Source organism: Myotis yumanensis, unplaced genomic scaffold (genome assembly GCF_028538775.1).
Source record: "Myotis yumanensis isolate MYYU_CA2020_CCGP unplaced genomic scaffold, mMyoYum1.0.hap1 SCAF_8, whole genome shotgun sequence".
Taxonomy (NCBI): Eukaryota; Metazoa; Chordata; class Mammalia; order Chiroptera; family Vespertilionidae; genus Myotis; species Myotis yumanensis.
This window is the reverse complement of record NW_027223759.1, coordinates 92,003,059-92,022,127: the sequence shown is the minus strand read 5'-3', so window position 1 is coordinate 92,022,127 and position 19,069 is coordinate 92,003,059. Positions and strand designations below refer to the sequence as shown.

General features: G+C 39.3%; 1 protein-coding gene across 1 annotated transcript in view; it reads left to right on the top strand.

Moving 5' to 3' along the window:
• MAP3K2 (mitogen-activated protein kinase kinase kinase 2) overlaps nt 1-15,479 on the top strand; it is a 97,712-nt gene extending 82,233 nt beyond the window's left edge. The window contains exons 12-17 of the mRNA XM_070423165.1: nt 443-649; nt 2,538-2,686; nt 3,029-3,160; nt 6,859-6,988; nt 12,497-12,674; nt 13,168-15,479. Coding sequence (XP_070279266.1) covers nt 443-649; nt 2,538-2,686; nt 3,029-3,160; nt 6,859-6,988; nt 12,497-12,674; nt 13,168-13,393 — 1,022 coding nt within the window. The 3' untranslated portion in view covers nt 13,394-15,479. The remainder of the gene's footprint in view (nt 1-442; nt 650-2,537; nt 2,687-3,028; nt 3,161-6,858; nt 6,989-12,496; nt 12,675-13,167) is intronic.
• The last annotated feature ends 3,590 nt before the right edge of the window (nt 15,480-19,069 follow it).

Below are 19,069 nucleotides of genomic sequence, written 5' to 3'. Positions count from 1 at the left end.
TCTTTAACTTTCCAATTTTTTTTTTTTAATATTTTAAATCGTGATTAGAAATGAGACTAAATTATATTTTTTCTACTTTTTACCCCAAAATGAGAGTTCTATGATTTTTATGAATGTCTGTATATATGTGTTGACATGAGAGATTATTTGAATTTGTATTCATATCTTGTTTGTTTTTCTCCTACTTTTCATTTCTGCTTTCACCTTTTTCCTTGTATTTTTGTTACTGACTTTATGATTTACTGTTAACAAGGATTTTTCCTTGAACTCTTTAAAAAATACTAACTTTAGGTTTAAAACATATAATTAAATAATCATTGCTATTTCAGTTTCTTAGCCTAGTCATGAGACAAATTTCTGTTCCTTACATTACAAATTTTAAAAACATTCAATTACAACATATTAATAAAAGTTTTAAGGTGATTATATTTTTGTTTTGTAGGTCGTAAAACTTTTCCAAGAGCTAGAAGGACCCAGGGGACCAGCTTCCGGTCTCCTGTGAATTTCAGTCCTACTGACCACTCCTTAAGCACTAGTAGTGGAAGCAGTATCTTTACCCCAGAGTATGATGATAGTCGAATAAGAAGAAGGGGAAGTGACATAGATAATCCTACTTTAACTGTAATGGACATCAGCCCACCTAGCCGCTGTAAGTAATAGTCATTGGCATAGTGAAATGTATAATAGAACCTTTGCAGAATTTTATAGTATTAAAAGGAATAAATATCAAGCCAGTCCTCAAGAGTGAGACCAACTTCTCAACAAAGTTGTATTTCTAAAGGTGATTGGAATGGCAGGTAAAGCATGTTATCACTGCTGATTTACTTTAGATGATTCTGTCCTCTTTCATTGGGAGAAGTGTCATCTATTAGTCATCCGTTCATTCATTTCACATTTCTGTGTTGAGTTCCTGCACTGAGATTTCAAATACACCCTCTCAGATATAGCCTAATAAGGAGAATGATATCTGGAGCAGTAATTATAGTGTAACATTTAGTCTAGATCAGCCGTGGGCAAAATACGGCCCGCGGGCCGGATCCGGCCCGTTTGAAATGAATAAAACTAAAAAAAAAAAAAAGACCGTACCCTTTTATGTAGTGATGTTTACTTTGAATTTATATTAGTTCACACAAACACTCCATCCATGCTTTTGTTCCGGCCCTCCGGTCCAGTTTAAGAACCCATTGTGGCCCTCGAGTCAAAAAGTTTGCCCACCCCTGGTCTAGATCTTACGTGTGAGTAAGAATTCACCAGTAAGGCGGTGACATGTGCAGAGGCCATGGCATATTCTGAAGGTGTGGAAGAGTTTGTTTTTGGCTGAAGTGGAGGATATCTTACTTGGAAGAGTAGAAATAGGACTAGAATGGTAACTCAGGCCAGATTGTGAAGTATCTGAACTTTATCATGTAATCGGTGCATACAAAGATGCACGCTCAAAGATTGCAGTTCATATTTGCATTCTCTGAATTCCTCCCTTTTGTGCTGGTGTCATCATGTTTTACTTTTACATCTATGCCCTCACACTACATTTGCCTTAGACAGCTGTATTTTAAAGGATTAAAAAATAAGAGAAAAAAAGCCTTTTATATATACCTTCGGTTTATTTATGTAGATCTTTATGTAGATCCAAGATTCTGTCAGGTATTAAATTTCTTCTGCTTGAATAATTACTTTAACCTTTCTTCTAATACAAGTCTGCTGGTAATAAGTTCTTTCAGCTTTTGTTTTTTTGAAAAAGGTCTTTGTTTCTCCTTTCTTTTTGAAAGATTTTATTTTCTGGGTGTAGAATTCTAAGCAGGTTTTTTTCCCTTTCAGCACTTTAAAAATATTTCTCCCTAGTTTTTTGGCTTTTATATTTTCTGAGGAGAAGTGTTCTGTAGTTTGTGTCTTTGTTCCTTTGCCTGTAGTTTGCTTTTTTCCCTCGGGCTGTTTTCAAGATTTTCTTTTGTTAGAATTAGAGTAGGGCTCTTTCCAGCTTTCTATATCATAGGCAGATGGAAAACTGACAATAAATATTGCTGCAGTAAAGATCATAAGTAGTTTATCTTACAAGCAGTGGCATCTTAGATTGAGTGAAATAATACTATTACATGTATAACCAAGAAAGAAAATAATCTTATTGCATTGGAAAAAATGAGTTATGGGATTATGAACCTTGTTTGGGTTTAGAATTCTTAGAAAATTGACTGAAGAGGCAGTTTTTCAAAGCTGGTGATCTTGCACTGGCCTATGTGGTTCCGTTGAGTGTTGTTCTGTGCACTGAAAGGTCGTTGATTCAATTCCCGGTCAAGACACATGCCCAGGTAGGGGTGTGCAGGAGGTGGCCAATCGACATTTCTCTCTCTCTCTAAAAATCAATAAAGAAAATGTTTAAAAAACCCAAACCATGATGATCATTATGAACTTGGATCACCATGATTTTTCCTCACATCCAAGCATATTCAATCAAGAATGTTACTAATGCAGCATACTCATTTAGTCCTTAACCATTTTTGTGCAATCTAGATATTCCATTTTAAGAAAGTGTTCTTTTTTAGCACCTCGTGCTCCAATAAACTGGAGATTGGGCAAACTGCTTGGCCAGGGAGCCTTTGGCAGGGTCTACCTCTGTTATGATGTCGATACAGGAAGAGAGTTGGCTGTTAAGCAAGTTCAGTTTGACCCCGAGAGACCTGAGACCAGCAAGGTAAGACTCGCTGCACACAGAAAACACGTGTTTTTAATAAAATAAATGTAACACATGATAGAATGTTTATTTTTCCTAACACAAATTATTTGCAAAATCAATAATTTAATATGTTTATCTACTTTGTACTGTGGATTTTTCTCTTTTAATGCTCAGTTACATTTTGATTTAGTGTTGCTTTAGCATACCTTCAAGGACAGTTATTATTTACAGACTTAAAAATGTTTATTCCTTAGGAAGTAAAAATTTCAGAATTAAATCACCTTGATGGTCAATGAAATTCTAATTTTTTACTTTTACTAACAATGCTGTATAGATTTAACAATGAGTTCTGTCTTTCAGGAAGTAAATGCACTTGAGTGTGAAATTCAGTTGTTGAAAAATTTACTGCATGAACGAATTGTTCAATATTATGGCTGTTTGAGGGATCTCCAGGAAAAAAAACTTTCCATATTTATGGAATATATGCCAGGGGTAAGTTAGTATATCCTTTGAAAATAGCATATTTTCGGCCAGCGTTGCTCAGTGGTTAATGAATAATGTATATTCTATCTTCTTCATCTATCTTTGTATTTTTAACTCATTTTAAAAATTCTAATATATACTAAAATAGGTTACAAGCATCATAGTCCATACTGAGATTTCTCTAAGAGCCTTAAAAATATTCATAATAGCTGGTTTGTCCAAACCAGGATCCAGTTCAGGACCACATAGTACATTTATTTTTAATAAGTTTTTATTGATTTCAGAGAGATAGGGAGAGGGAGAGAGAGAGAGAAGCATCAATAATGAGAGAGAATCATTGATTGGCTGCCTCCTACACACCCCACACTGGGGATCAAGCCCACAACTGGCCATGTGCCCTGACCAGGAATCAAACCGAGACCTCCTGGTTCATAGGTCGACGCTCAACCACTGAGCCATGCTGACCGGGCACTCCTCTTTTAATCCAGAGCAGTTTTATGTGACATAGATTTAACAGGCTATTGTTCTGTTGACAGTCTCACCTCATGGCATTTTATAATTTGTTCCTTTATCCCCTTATTTTCTATAAACTCCAGGTTAGATCTAAAGTCTAAGTTAGATTCAAATTTAACATTTTTTGTTAGAATGCGCCATAGATCATGCTGTGTACTTTATGTTGCATCCCATTAGATACAGTTTTTGGTTGTTTCATTGTTAGTGATGCTAAGATTGATGGCTAGGTTAAGGTGCTTGATACCCTGATTCTTCCATTGTCAAGTTTTGTTTTTTCCTGAAGACCAGAAAGTAATGAGCTAAAGCAATGACTCACAGTTCCTTTTCAGCCATCACCTAATGTTTATAGCACAGTTTGATAATAATCGTCTCAGTAAATAATTTCATTAGGAGCTGCAAAACGTCATTCAGAGAGCCATCCCTCTATGTTATTTTTATAATATGTAGAGTGCATTCTAATACTAATGATTTTCAAGATGGTCTGTTTACGCATTTAAAAATACATGCAGTCCAGCCAGTGTCGCTCAGTGGTTGAGCATTGATCGACCTATCAACCAGTAGGTCATGGTTTGATTCCTGGCCAGGGCACATGCCTGGGTTGGGGACTCAATCCCCAGTAGGGAATGCAGGAGGCAGCCAATCAGTGCTTCTCTTCATTGCTGTTTCTATCTCTCTCCCTCTCCCTTCCTCTCTGAAATCAATAAAAAATTATTTAAAAAATACATGCATTCTCATAGTTTAATAAGTCATATATGATAGAAAAAAGGTTTGATTTATGGGTCTTTAAGGGAATAGTTTGTTAGAATTATATGTAGAATGTACAAGGTTGCAGGGTAAGCTTATGGATCATAAAATTGGACCAGATTCTGATAGTAGTGGTCTTAACCATACTCAGTCTCACAAGGGCATCTCACAGAAATTTATTCTACAGAAGTAATCCAAAAGAAGGAAAAAGCTGCATATATTTATTTTAGTATGATCTGTGATGGAAAAAATGGAAATTCATTGCCCGTGGTGGAAGTAAATTATGATGGCATTGTCCAAGAGAATAATGTTAAAAATTAAAATTGTGGCAAAGTTGAAGGAAGTATTTACATAAGAAAGAAAAAAATAATAAAAAGTGCTTTTAAATAATGATTATGATATTTTAAAAGTATCTGTATTTGGACAAGGACAGAGAAACTTAGAAAAATGAGTTATGTTGGGATTGTGATTTGTCTTTTTTCTTTTATTCAGATTTCCATTACTATTTGTGTAATATTTAAATTAAGATAGAAAATAATTATGAATAACAGTGAATAGAGACTCAGATTGTTGAAGATACAATTAATTAAAATGATTAATTGGTTAAAACTGATTTATCTCACAAATAGAGATGGATAATCTTTATATAGTTAGCAATCTTAGGATAAACCAGGATTATTCAGGAAGAGGTGTTAGATCACGTAAAAGCAGCCGTCTTATCAAAGTATAGATTTCAGTTCCTTAAATTTGAAAAGCTCATTACCAAATTAGTTATAGTTAATTGACAATCTGAATGAATTGTAAATATGGTAAGCCCATGGCATCAATGGGATACGGTACATGTTCCTAGACTTTCCTGAATCTCCAAGTTTATGAATGATGCTATATAATTTTTCTCAGTAAATTAAGTATGCTGGATTCAAGATTTGCCAAAATTGTCATCTCTTCTTCCATTTTCTCAAGCACAGCACCCCATTCCTTAGTGTATCTACAACTACTTTCTTTTTCTTTTTTTTTTTTTAAATATATTTTATTGATTTTTCACAGAGAGGAAGGGAGAGAGACAGAGAGCCAGAAACATCGATGAGAGAGAAACATCAACCAGCTGCCTCCTGCACATCTCCTACTGGGGATGTGCCCACAACCCAGGTACATGCCCTTGACCGGAATCGAACCTGGCACCTTTCAGTCCGCAGGCCGACGCTCTATCCACTGAGCCAAACCGGTCCCGGCTACAACTACTTTCAGACTAGAACTATAACTACTTTTATTTTCAGTACCTGGACTAGCAGTCGTTTTTAATCTCTGTTAATTTTACATACACACATGCAATTTTTTTAAATATATTTTATTGATTTTTTACAGAGAGGAAGGGAGAGGAATAGAGAGTTAGAAACATCGATGAGAGAGAAACATCGATCAGCTGCCTCCTGCACACCTCCTACTGGGGATGTGCCCGCAACCCAGGTACATGCCCTTGGCCAGAATCGAACCTGGGACCCTTCAGTCTGCAGGCCGACGCTCTATCCACTGAGCCAAACCGGTTAGGGCTACCCACATGCAATTTTTAGCTGACACAGTGCTTCCCAACCCATTCCAGTTGTTCCTGCTGAAGAAGGTACACAAAGATAAACAGCTACACCAATGGATCGTTAGTGCCGTCGGCACAATAAATCTTAAAAGAGAAGATCTGTTCCTCAGGAAGCATTTTCTTTCCATCTTTTAAAGTGTTTGTTATTCATCAGATTTGCACATTGGAACCAGTAGGGCAGCTCTTGTAAAATTCACGTGTCTGTCTCACCTCAGACTGACTCAGCATTCTCCAAGATGGCACCTTGTCCTGCATTAAAAACACTTAGACAATTTGAAATTCCGCTTTAATATGTTTTCTCATGTTTTAAACTAGCATGTTAAGTATATAAAGGAAAAACTTTAAAATTTAATGTGTTCTGATTTTCTAATCATACCCATTCTTTCTCCTGAGAAATAAATTGGCAGATATCAATAAAACACTTCTAAATAAAATAATAATAATAATAATAAAATGCTTCTAAAAACAGAGAAAGAAAAAAATAAATAATTAAGTAGGACATATATAGAACAAGTAGGAAAAGCAAAAATATATTCTGGGCAAAACGATATAAAAATACAAGAGAATTTTTAGAAACACAGTTGCAAGGAATATGAGACAGTTAAAACCAAGATAGTAATACAAACGAGGATCAAGAATCATTGTAAAGGCTTCCTTTAGTGGTGACCCATGCTCTTACACAGCTCTTGTCAGGGAATACTAGTATATAATTGAATTGTATGTAAACGAGATGGCATATACGCTCTTACTGAGAATTCCCATGCTTTCCTACTCAGCTAGGATTCTTTAAAAAATAAAGATGTAATATAGTGGTGGTTCATTTCAAACCATACCATAGTTTTCTTTTGTTTTCATTTAGGGTTCAATTAAGGACCAATTAAAAGCATATGGAGCTCTTACTGAGAATGTGACCAGGAAATACACCCGTCAGATTCTGGAAGGTGTCTACTATTTACATAGTAATATGATTGTTCATAGAGACATCAAAGGTAAGGAATGAGGTCTTTTCATTTTAAATACACAGTTTTCTTTGTGTGTGAATAAGAAGAGTAATACACTTAAGAAATTTAACGTTTAAATCAGTACAGCTGCCTTTAAAATACTGTAGGACTCAGTCATATTCTGGCAAGTTCTGGTGTCCAGGTCTCCACGGTAGGCCGCTCCCCTATGGGCTTCACAGAATTAGTAAAGTTCAAATGACCGTAAAGAGTGAGACCATGTTTCATGTTAGGGCATAGGCATTAGAATATAATGGTTCGGAGAAGTCTGGCACTAGATTGATGGCTTGGTTCAAATTCAGGCTTTATCCGTGATTAATCGTGTGACCTTGCACACACGCACAGTCCCTCTATGCCTCCATGCCTTGTGTTTAGCGAGGGTGATAATGTCCAACTCATAAGGTTCCTGTAAGGATTAAATGAGATGACACATATAATATGCTTAAAACCATGTCTGGTGTCTAGAAAGCATTCAGATAGCTATGGTGATGATGTACTTCATGTTGAGATCATTAATTTAAGCCTTTGGAGTGGGTGTTATTATCTAGGGAGGAAATAAGAAGGAGGAAGGGAGCCTGAGATTGAGCTCGGATGAACTTCAACTCAGTTAAGCTATTTTTTAAATTCAGCTGTTTTCAGGGATCAGGTATGTAAGGTAAATGCATGAAGTGAGGTAAAAGTGAGTGGAGGAGATATGTAAAATTTGAGAGTGCTTAAATTCTGTACTGCAAAGCATACCTGCAGGTGTGAGTCTATAAAAACTGAAGCTTGGTTCTAGAAAAATTGGGTTGTGACCCCAAATTAAAAGATGACTATTCAGTCAACCAATCTATACTAATAATAGAGGAATATGCAAATTGTCCGGGACGCTGTCACAGTAACAGTAATGACCAGCAGGCTGTCTGGGGCAACAAGGCCGGCAGCTGGGTTAGTGAGGGATGACCAGACGACTGAACAGCAGGCTGTGTGGGGCGACCAGGCTGGCAGGGGGGTTAGTGAGGGACAGCCAAACAACTGAACATCAGGTTGCATGGGGTGACCAGGCCGGCAGGAGGGTTAGTGAGGGACGACCAAATGACTGAACAGCAGGCTGTGTGGGGTGACCAGGCTGGCAGGGAGGGCAGTAAGGGGTGACCAGACCAGCGAGGGCAGGGGGGAAGTTAGGGGCAATCAGGCAGGCAGGCAGAGGTGGTTAGGGGCGATCAGGCAGGCAGGCAGGAGAGCGGTTAGGAGCCAATGGACCCGGATTGTGAGAGGGATGTCCCAGATTGGAGAGGGTGCAGGTCAGGCTGAGGGACACCCCCCTGCCCACCTCGTGCATTAATTTCTTGCACCAGGCCTCTAGTCTATAATAATAAAAGCACAATATGCTAATTAGACCAGACATCCTTCTGACGACCTTCCGGATGAAGCTGGGGCCAGTGGCCGGAGGGAAGCCCAGGTCCCGGGTGCTAGAGGGAAGCCAGTGCCGGCAGCCAGGGAAAGGAAGGCCTACTGTTGCACAGATTTCGTGCATCAGGCCTCTAGTATATGAATAAAAATAAAAAAAATACATTTTTTATTGGTCTTACTGAGGGGTTGAGCTACCCAGGCATTTACTGCCTTCCTGTGGTGAGCCACATCCCGAATGTGGCCATATTCAGGCTAAAGAGAGTGCTGCTAACCAGTGTCTAGTGATATAGTGGACTCTGCTACAGAACATTGAGCCAGACCATCGCCCCAGAATGAAGCATACAAGAGAAGGAGGGTGTGGCTCATGACCTGAAGAGGGAGGAGCCTGTCTTTCATGTCAAGATCTGCCCAGCTTAGGCAGGCCTCAGGTGTCAAGGACAGCTGATAGCTTGAAGAACCACACTGGGGAATTATTCTTTTAGGAATGATCTCTATTCAAGCTGGTTTCTCTTTAGCACTCATAGTGAGACGAGGTACAGGGACCAAGGGGAGCTACCCCAGAGGGGCCTTACCAGGAGTGTTGAACCACACTAGTCAGATGAGGCTGGAAGCAAGCTGACTTAAAATCCTAATAGTACAAATACAGGGATAGGAGGAAAGTAAGGTGTAAGTTAGAGATGCAATACCGTCTGTAAAGTGAGAGTATGGCCTAGAAGAAAAGTGTTCATATGATTGACAGTGGTTACTTCCAAATGGCAGGATGAGTGATAGTTGTTTTCTTTGACACAGTTTTCACTTTTTCTATATTTCCCAAACTTTATGGTGAGAAATTTTTAAACTGTGAGGGAAAAAGAACGATAGTTGATGAAACCTAGGAAAAACTAATTGATCATTGTTGCTAGGCAATTAACTCATTATTTCATAACAGGGTCCCTTTATTCTGCCTTTCTTTTACTGACTGTACCATTGAGGACAACATAGTGGTTGAAAGAAAACTTGTCTTTATAGCAATATTTTGACTAACAAATGAAGAAGGAGTTATGGAATAGTGCCATTTTACAACCACTAATGAATTAATAGGTATAAGCATTAAAGATTAACAGGTGCTGACATCTAAAACAGCATGACATACTTCCTATCTTTAGATGACATCATCATATCTATGAAGTAGTTTTGCAAAAAGTAATAATAATAATCTGAATCTGATCAAGCCTTTAGATTCAGCTACCAAATTTTAGAATTGTAGACTATACATATCAGCAGACGAACATGGCCAATAGGGTGCCTTGGGATGGAGTCCGAAGACCTAGTCACTAGGAAAGCCACGGGCAGACAACTCAGGTTCCTCCTAAAGTGCCATGGGAAAGATCACAAGGACCTTTAGATCAGTAAAGGCTTAACATATGAATCATTGAGTCTCAATGTATGGACCTTATTTGGATTCTGGTTTTTTATAAAAATGTAAAAACCCCTGAGTATATATTTAACATTATTAAGGAGGTATTGTCCATCCTGTTTGGTGTAATAAGAGCCATTATCTTTTAAAGCTAATGAACTATCAATCATGAAGTCTTGCCTTTGTTTCAAATAATATGAGGGGGGAAGAGGGAGAGGCTGGCAGCACAGGTGGGGCTGGGGCATGGATACATATACTATTCTACCTGCTTTTATATTTGTTTGAAAAATCTCCTTCATAGTTTGCTTTTAAGGTATCCAAAGTAAGTTGAAAACGTAGGAGTCTATATTGGGAACCTGGTTACACATTTTTCACTCAGCCCTTCGTATGGATGGGCATTGATGCCACATTGGTGATTCCTCCCCATAGTTAGCTCTGCCTGTCTGTGGTCTGCCTGGGACTGTGCCTTCCCTGCTGTAGCCAGTAAAATCTGGCTTGTTTTTGCCCTTCCCTGGCTAAATATTTTAGAGATAGTGGCTCTTTTTTTTTACAGAGTCCTTTTTGCGTGATGAACAGGGAGATGTTGAACAGGGTAGACAGTGCTGTTCTGCCGGACTACTGGTGTGTGCCTCCCTCAGGCCTGTGGCTCGCTGGGAGGGCATCTGGTACTGGCAGAGCTGCGGAGAGCCACCACCACCAGGCTGGGGTTTGCTGGGAGAACAGAGACAAGTACGGAAGTTCACAGTGGGACTGGACAGTATGCATTCTTTCCCGTCTATAATGTAGCTTTTCTCCACTACTCACTCTCCTTAGAGGCCATTAAAAAAAAAAAAAGGAAGAAGAAAAGGATTTTTAAAAATATAAAATACTAGAGGCCCAGTGCACAGATTGGTGCACCGGTGGGGTCCCTCGGCCTGTCCTGTGGGGATCAGTGGACCTCCAACTGATCGATGTTTCTCTCTCCCTCTCTCCTCTCTCTAAAATCAATAAAAATAAAATATTTAAAAGACCTTTCATCATTTCCCCCCACTTAAAAAAATACGTGGTTATGGTTATAGGAGACTTAAAAAGAACAAAGTAGCCCTGGCCACTGTGGCTCAGTTGATTGTTTTCCAGTGCACCAAAGGGTTGCTGGTTCAGTTCCTGGTCAGGGCACATGCCCGGGTTGCAGGCTCGGAGGGCATGCAGGAGGCAGCCAATCCGTGTTCTGCTCTCACATCAGTGTTTTTCTTTCTCCCTCTCCCTTCCTCTCATTCAAAATCAATAAAAATATTTTTTTTAAATAACAGTTTCAAAATTGGATAAGTTAAAATAAATTGCTTATTTAAAAACTGGTAGTTTATAGGTAAAGCTAAAAATGAGAATAGAAATAATTTACCTAAGACAGAAACAAGACTTGTAATTTCAGAAGAAAAAATTGAGTTTTAAAATGATAAATAAAGGGGAAAATAGAGAATAACAAATAAATGAACCTAGCCCCTGGATCTTGATTTCTGATACCATTAAAAGTAACTAGGTCCCAGCCGGTGTTGCTCAATGGTTGAGCATTGACCTATGAACCAGGAAGTCACAGTTAGATTCCCGCTCAGGGTACATGCCCGGGTTGTGAGCTCGATCCCCAGGGTGGGGTGTGCAGGAAGCACCTGATCGATGATTCTGTCATCATTGATGTTTCTCTCTCTCTCTCTTTCTCTCTCTCCCTTCCTCTCTGAAACAATAAAAATAAATTAAAAAAAAAAAGTAACTAGGGCTCTTTGGAGAGAGGGCTGATTCTAGGCCTTGAGCATCGAATAGTGCCTGAAAGTAAGAAGATGCTAAAAACCAACCCCAAACCAAAAACAGGAACACAATGATGGGGTTATGACAAAGGGACACAGGAGCCAAGAGAAAGAGTTCCCACTGGCCAAAGCTGGAACAATCTGAGCAACGAAAAGGCACATTAGTTTATAACCCAAAGTATAAAATAAATACCCTTGTGTTCATAGTGATACAAACAAATGGGCAAAGAAACCGGTGAGAGAGGAGACAAGCTCCTGTGCAGAATGATTCCCAGTAATTCCTGTCTTCGCTCCGCCTGGAGCGCAGCCGACTCCTTCATGGGCTGTGTGCCAGCCTCTCGGGACAGCATGGCGAGGGAGAGGGGCACTTCACCGTAGAGAATTCAACCACCTCAAGCTAGGCAATCAAAGTCAGTTTATAACAAGTTTATTATAAAAGTAAATGAAATTTAAAAACAAAGCTGGAAGCTTGCTTAGAAGAGATTTTAAATATGTAGAAATTGAGAAGAAACATCAATATAAAGCAAAACCCAATATTTAGAGAAACTATAAAATATAAAATAACTAATACCAAGTTAGAGCAGGAGAGGAAAGTGCTGGAAGTTTTCATGATGAGGGTCCCCCGGGACATCCCTCCTCAGGGAAATGAGCTTTAGCTGCAGCCTCTTGCTTTAGGACAGACACACTGGGCCCAGAGCCTGCTGTGCTGCCCCTCCTCCGCCCACCCCGTCCCCACGTGGCCTTCATGCACTCCCTGGTTCGAATCTTCAGTGTGTGAGTGAGCCCTTCATGGGCACTGTCCTGACTGGTGGTGCGAGCGGCAGTTTGGAGACAGATCGAAGAGTCTGTTCCCTTTACTTCTCTGCTGTTGTCCTTTTATACGCTCCAAACTGCCGACAGGAAGAATGCAAGGAGGATGTTTCTTATTTTTAGGTGCGAATATTCTGCGAGATTCAACAGGCAACGTCAAGCTAGGAGATTTCGGGGCCAGCAAACGGCTTCAAACAATCTGCCTTTCGGGAACAGGAATGAAGTCTGTCACAGGCACGCCCTACTGGATGAGCCCCGAGGTGATCAGCGGGGAAGGCTACGGCCGCAAAGCGGACATCTGGTAGGTCTGCTGCGGCCTGTCTCCGCAGGTAGAAATGCCTGGCCAGGTGTCAGGGGTCTTTCGTGCTTTTGAAATAGGATGTCAGGGTTGCAAGGGTGAATATTTTAATTATGCCTCATTGAAGCTTAATCACTGACTTCCATTCTTGACGAAGGGTTTTATCTTAAGCATCTTCAGCACTAGAAAACTATTTTTCATTTCCCTAAGAACTTAGAAGTAATCAATTTTTACTGTTAGTCTCTTATAATTTAGCTATTCTTAAAGTAATACTTTGTGCTTAACCATTTGAGTCAGTCCTTACATTGTGGTTTATTTTCACTGATTTTTATCTTTAAACTATGTTATATATAGTTACAACCTTTTAATGAAACTAAACTTGAAATCAATCACACTTAATGTATATTGACTTCACTCCTGTTTCTCATTTTGTAGTAACTATCCTTCTTTATGATGATCTTGTTTGTGTAAATGTAACTTTTAAATTCCTTTTCAGGAGTGTGGGCTGTACTGTGGTAGAAATGCTAACTGAAAAGCCTCCGTGGGCGGAATATGAAGCAATGGCTGCCATCTTTAAAATCGCCACTCAGCCCACAAACCCCAAGCTGCCCCCTCACGTCTCTGACTACACCCGGGATTTCCTCCAGCGCATCTTCACCGAGGCCAAGCTGAGGCCGTCGGCGGAGGAGCTGCTGAGGCACCTGTTCGTGCACTGTCACTAGCAGCCAGCCCCCTGCCCCCGGCGCCCATCTGCCTGCACCTCCTCTCTGACTGCACTTTTCTTTTTTATAAAAACGAGAGATGGGAGGAAAAAGACAAGAGGGAAAGTGTTTCTCTTGATTCTTGGTTAAATTTGTTTAATAATAGTAACCTAAATTTTTTATATTTAATCGTTTTTTTCCCTTACAAGAACTTGAAACTTTTTTTAAAAATTTTTATAGTGTACTGATGTGGTTCAGACATTTAAAGCACTTTAGTATGTGGTCGCTCTTTCTAGTACAAACAGATCATTTGGAATACCTGGGACTAGAGGGTCTTTCTCTGTGCTACCGGCAAATCGGTGCTGATAGACATGGAAACAAGGAGAAGAAAATGATATCTGCTTTGTAGTTTTTAATGACAGTACTTAAAATAGATCCTCATTTGTGGGTTTGAGCCCTAAACTTAAGTCTAGAGTGGGTACTCAACTTAAAGAATATAGGTTCCTCCTTATATTTGTATTCTTTAGATCCTAACCTCTGTATACCAAGCTTCTTGCTCAGTAGGAATCATGATAGAAAATATGAATCTCTAAGAACTATGTTTATTTGTTAATCCTAACCAGTATAATAAGCAAATACACTATAGAAGATCCATGTTACAGGGGATCTAAAAACCTTGTGGGATAGTTTTCTGGTTTTTTTTTTTTTTTTTAAAGATACTATTTTATTTTAAAACAGATATGGAAGTCAATGAGCAAATCCAAATTAAAAGACAAAAGCAGATTGTTTACTTAATGTGTGCACAGTAGAAAAGACCACGTTTGCCAATCAAGAGAAATAATGAGAAGCAGAAGTATGTGTTGTTTAGTGTATTTTAAAGTGTGATCTTTACCTGAGGGAGAAAATCCCAAAATTAAGAGAAAGAATAAATAATCAAAATAATGTATATTCTATCTTCCTATTTCTAGCTCCTGATTCCCTATAGGGTAACATTTCTTAGGAACTAAGAGTTTCACCTGGAGTTTCCATGAAGCTAGTGTTGGGAGATAAACCCTTGTTCTTGGGATCACAGAATACTGAGCCACCTCAAACATAGTAAGATAGTGGCTCTCCAGGGGTAGGGCTGTTTCCCTTGGCACCTGCAAGGCCTGGAGACAGCTTTGGCTTCACAGCTTAGGAGGATGCCAGTGGCATCTAGTGAGTCGAGGCCAGGGATGCTGCTAAACAAACCACGGTCTATGAGGACCACACCTGCTCCAGACAGAACCATCCTGCTCAAAATGTCCAAAGTGCCAAAGTTCAGGAGCCCTGTGGTGAAGACCAGCCCAGTTACAGACTGCTGGCAGCCCTTTACAAAGCAGGCTCCTTGCAAACAGTCATTTCAGAGAGAAGGTGATAGGATGCATAGTGAGTGTTTTACAAGAGCAAATACCACTGCTTCAAGTCAGGGTGAACGACCTCAACACCAGTAGCAACCCATTCCTTCCCAGCTGCACATCGCACCCAAAGCTGGAACTCCCTGCTAGAGACAGAATGGCTTCAAACACAGAGCTCATTGAACTCCGCTGTCTGCATATATTCTTTCCTCAACTCAGCTTACAGTCGTGGGAAAAGCAAAGCATATCAAAACAAGGTTTAACTACTTTATAGGAAAGTTAAAACCGCCAGGTATTTCTAGTACAATGTATCCACTAAGAGCAAGGACTTTGAATGGAAGGAGACCTAGGAGAAGCCATGATCCCTGATGGACTGGAGCTACTGAAAAATATGAACGATATCAGTGATGTGGCCACTTGCAATATTTCCCAGTTTATTAAAGCAAGTGCGAAGTGCTTTATGTTTAAAGATCTAGAAAGTAGTAGTCTTCCTGGAGGCCCCATATGTGATGCCTTTTATGGGATTCATAGGGGATGCAGATATTTCATTTTCTGCTAAAAAGTATGATTTTTAGGGATTCAGCTGTTTCTGAAGTTCATTAGATTGTGGTTTACTGTATCAGGTCCTATCTGTCATTCCCTGTAGGAAATTTGAAGTTCTACTAGCTAGTCTGAGAAGAAGTCAGAACACCAAGATTCTCATACCCTGTAATCCACGGAAGCGGCTCACCAGGAAGAATATGAATCAGTGGTCTCCCTGGAGGTCAGCGGCACCCTGTGCTGGGAGCCATCCCCAAGGACAAGGAGCTGTCCCGTTTCTCATCTTCTCATGGGTGAAGCATCACTTGTGCTGGAGCGAGACCACAGTGTCTGGGCCAAGGGGCTTTTCCTTTGTTCTTTGTCTCTGTGGCTGTGATTTCCTTCTGACTCTTGTTGTCTGTCAGGGTAACCAGTGGTGCAGAATCTGAGACTAACACTCTTTAGAGAAAAGAGATCCTGGGAGACTCTGACACCCAAAGCAAAATTGTTTGCTTTTTTCAGTCTCCCTTTTACTTTTAAATGCATAGAAAACAAATCACCTGAAAGAAACTTCTACTTTAACACTGCTGCAGAAGACCTTTGTTTTATAGGAAAAATATTATTAGCTATGGGAGAGTACTGTTCTTTATGTAAAGACTTAAAAATAGACTAATAGTTTACAGAGTTATTATATAAAATGTGATGTGAATTTATTTTAAATAAGTTGTAAAGGTACCAAAACCACAAGAAAAAATATATATAAAAGCTACTAGAACAAAAAAGCTTGAAGTGGGATGACGTATGGAAGAGCAAAAGTAAATTTTAAAAAGAAATTTTTGAGATAAAACACCTTTATAAGGGGCAATTAGATATAACACTCCACCCCCTTTTTTTTTCTAATAATGGTATGGATCAACAAATGAAATTTGAACTTTTTAAGATGACTCCAAATGTGTTTTGTTTTTTAGCTGCACAACTCATTCTTCTATAGATAGTGCTTCTTTGCTGAGTCTGGAAAGGGTCAGACTGCTGACTGTGCCTTCACGATGCCGCGCTCAGGCTGTGGCGGACTCTGGTGCTGGAAAGGTCCCCGGGCAGTCTGACCGTGCTTTTCCGGAAGTGTCTTTCCACTTGGGCCTTGCGGGAGTCACAATGGCAGGACCTAGGTTTTGGCCAAGTAGAAGATTTTACATCGCAAACAAAACGCATTGAGTAAAAGGGTTGAAAAATAGAATGACTAATGGAAATTTAGTAATGGTTAGTAATTCTTTCAAATGTATTTGAAATTTTCTGTATGAATATCTTACAATTTTTTCCATTTTCCTCATTTACAAAACATGTTTCTAACTTGAAAAAATGGTTAAAGACTGTTGCCTTAGAAAGTTTTCAGAGGCATCGTCAACCTCCCATATTTATATGAAATTGAAACGCACAGGTTGAATGAGCTACAAAAAAATTAAAGCTTATTTTAGAGTAAATTGAATTGGCTTTCACTTGAGATTCTATCTTATTCTTTAGAAACTATGTTAAAAAGAAAAATTATTTGTTTAGAGCAGCTTTCTGCTACTTTACCTCTTACATGTGTCAGGTCTGATCTCTAGTATTTCTGAGGTGGAGTTTGGATAAGATATGTGAAGTCATTGAGAAAATCAAATCTGAATAGTTTATAGGGACGACCATGCTTGGGCTCAAAAGCCAAGATGTTTGCCACATGCCAACTCCTTGGCCCATGGCAGCGTTCCGAGCCAGGGGTTTCATTTGGGGTCTGGGGACCAATAGCTTGATATAAAATCATCTGGTGTCAGTCAAGTATAGTAATCAGTTTTTTTAAATAAGGTGAATCTTTTTTTATTTGCTCACTCAGTAATTGTGGCTACTGTGTCAGTACTAATTCACTTACCCTTAAGGAGATCCCAGCCTAGGAGGAGACATGGGCAAACAGTACCCTCACTCTGAGAGCTCAGCAATGATGTTTAAAGTTTTACGGTTTCTTGTGATGTAAGGAAATAGCAGTTTTGGGTAATTATTGGCTGTTACAAACCAAAATGTCATTAACAACATGAATTAAAAGTAGCCCCAAATTAGAGGGACCTCCGTTGTTCAGCAGCCGCTCTCTCAGGACTCCCTCCCACAACCCAGCCTCTGCTCAGACAGTTCCGCCATGAAGGGCATTTATCCCATAAATAGTGCTTTTTCCTTCTGTTTCTTTTAAAGAAAAAAAAACTTTATTTTGGTCTAAATTGTCTAGAAATTTTATAGGAATTGAATTCTATCAACAGTGTTATTTATACTAAGATCCAGACAATTTCTTAAAACCTTCCTGTTTTATATTGGGTTTGACCTTTGTTACGAATGTAATGTTCATATTTATTTGAATTTTAAGATTGGTTAAATGTTAATGAAAAGCAATTTAACTGTTCATTTTTGGTAGTGCCTTTTTCTCTGTATGCCTTAATTTTATTTTATATGAATAATTCATGTGACCCACCAAAATGAAGTTTTTTTTCCAAAATCAGTAGTTTCAAGAATTGATTTGGCCTTAGACTGTGTATTAGCCCTTAAATATTTCTTACTTCCTGCTTCCTCCTCCTACCCTTTTCTACCTCTTCTTTTTAATGTTAGAAGACAAACATCGGCACTAATCTGCACAGACACAGCACAGTCTCCGCGAGACGTGGACTGCTGAGATAGGAGAGAGTGTCCTCCTTCTAAAGGCAGGCAGGAAGGTGTCTTCCGGTGGGCGCTTGATTTTCAGTCAGATGGACACTGTCCACAGTCTCTGTATATCATGGTTCAGTTCTGATGATCATAGCAGAGCTAGAATGGTTGTTTTTGCCCTGACAAGGTTGTTTAAATGGTTTACAAATGTTCAGGCAATGAGACGTAGGGCAATGAGCAAGAAATCCAGGGATAGCAAATTTCTAATCTAACATTGTAATGAAAACTCTAACTTACATTTCTGTGAAGTGTGTGTGTGTGTGTGTGTGTGTGTGTGTGTGTGTGTGTGTAGTGGAGCAGGGATGGAAAGAGAGGAAAGGTATGAATGTTCAGTTAGATTAGTTTCTGTTCTTGGAGGAACAACTCAAACGTGTATGACCTACTGGTGATGGATGAGTAATCACCCTTGGGTAGGAATACCAGCATTCTTCACAAGTAACTAGTACAAATGACTATTTAATTAATACAGGTATTTATTGTAAATTGCCAAGCTCTTGGTTGCTAAAAGTAGATTAAAATTAAATTTGTATGTGTGTATAATAGCTTATACTTAACCCTTAAATAGAAAGTAATTGATTTTGCATAGTTCTTCATGAACTCTTTGGGATAGAAATTCTGCCAGACTTTATCAAAACCAGCTTCCTTAGTTTATGAAACATTGGGAAGGAAATTCTCTTACACCTCCTCCTGGTTGGCTAGGGAGCGCATGCTGTGGAGCCACTGGCCCTGCTTCACAGGGTCTCCATCTGAGCAGGATGCCACAGCAGGTGAAGGAAGGTCAGAGCCAGCAGTGCCCACGCTCGCCTCATGCGCTCTCAGGAGAGTCTGGAGACTCCTCTCAGTGATTGCGAGAGTGGACATGAGTCATGTCAGAGTATAGGGAGGAGTCAGCTAGAGAAAAGAGTAGAATCGTACCTGTTGCCTGCACCCAGTCTTTTATGTAATTCTTCATGTTTTTCATAATTCTGCATTTTAATTGACAGTAATATATGTTTGATAAAACAGCAAAGGCATTAAGTTAGTGAGTCCTGTTATTCCCTATGCCTGATTACTCTTGTTTGCATTCACAATCTGCAATATCAGA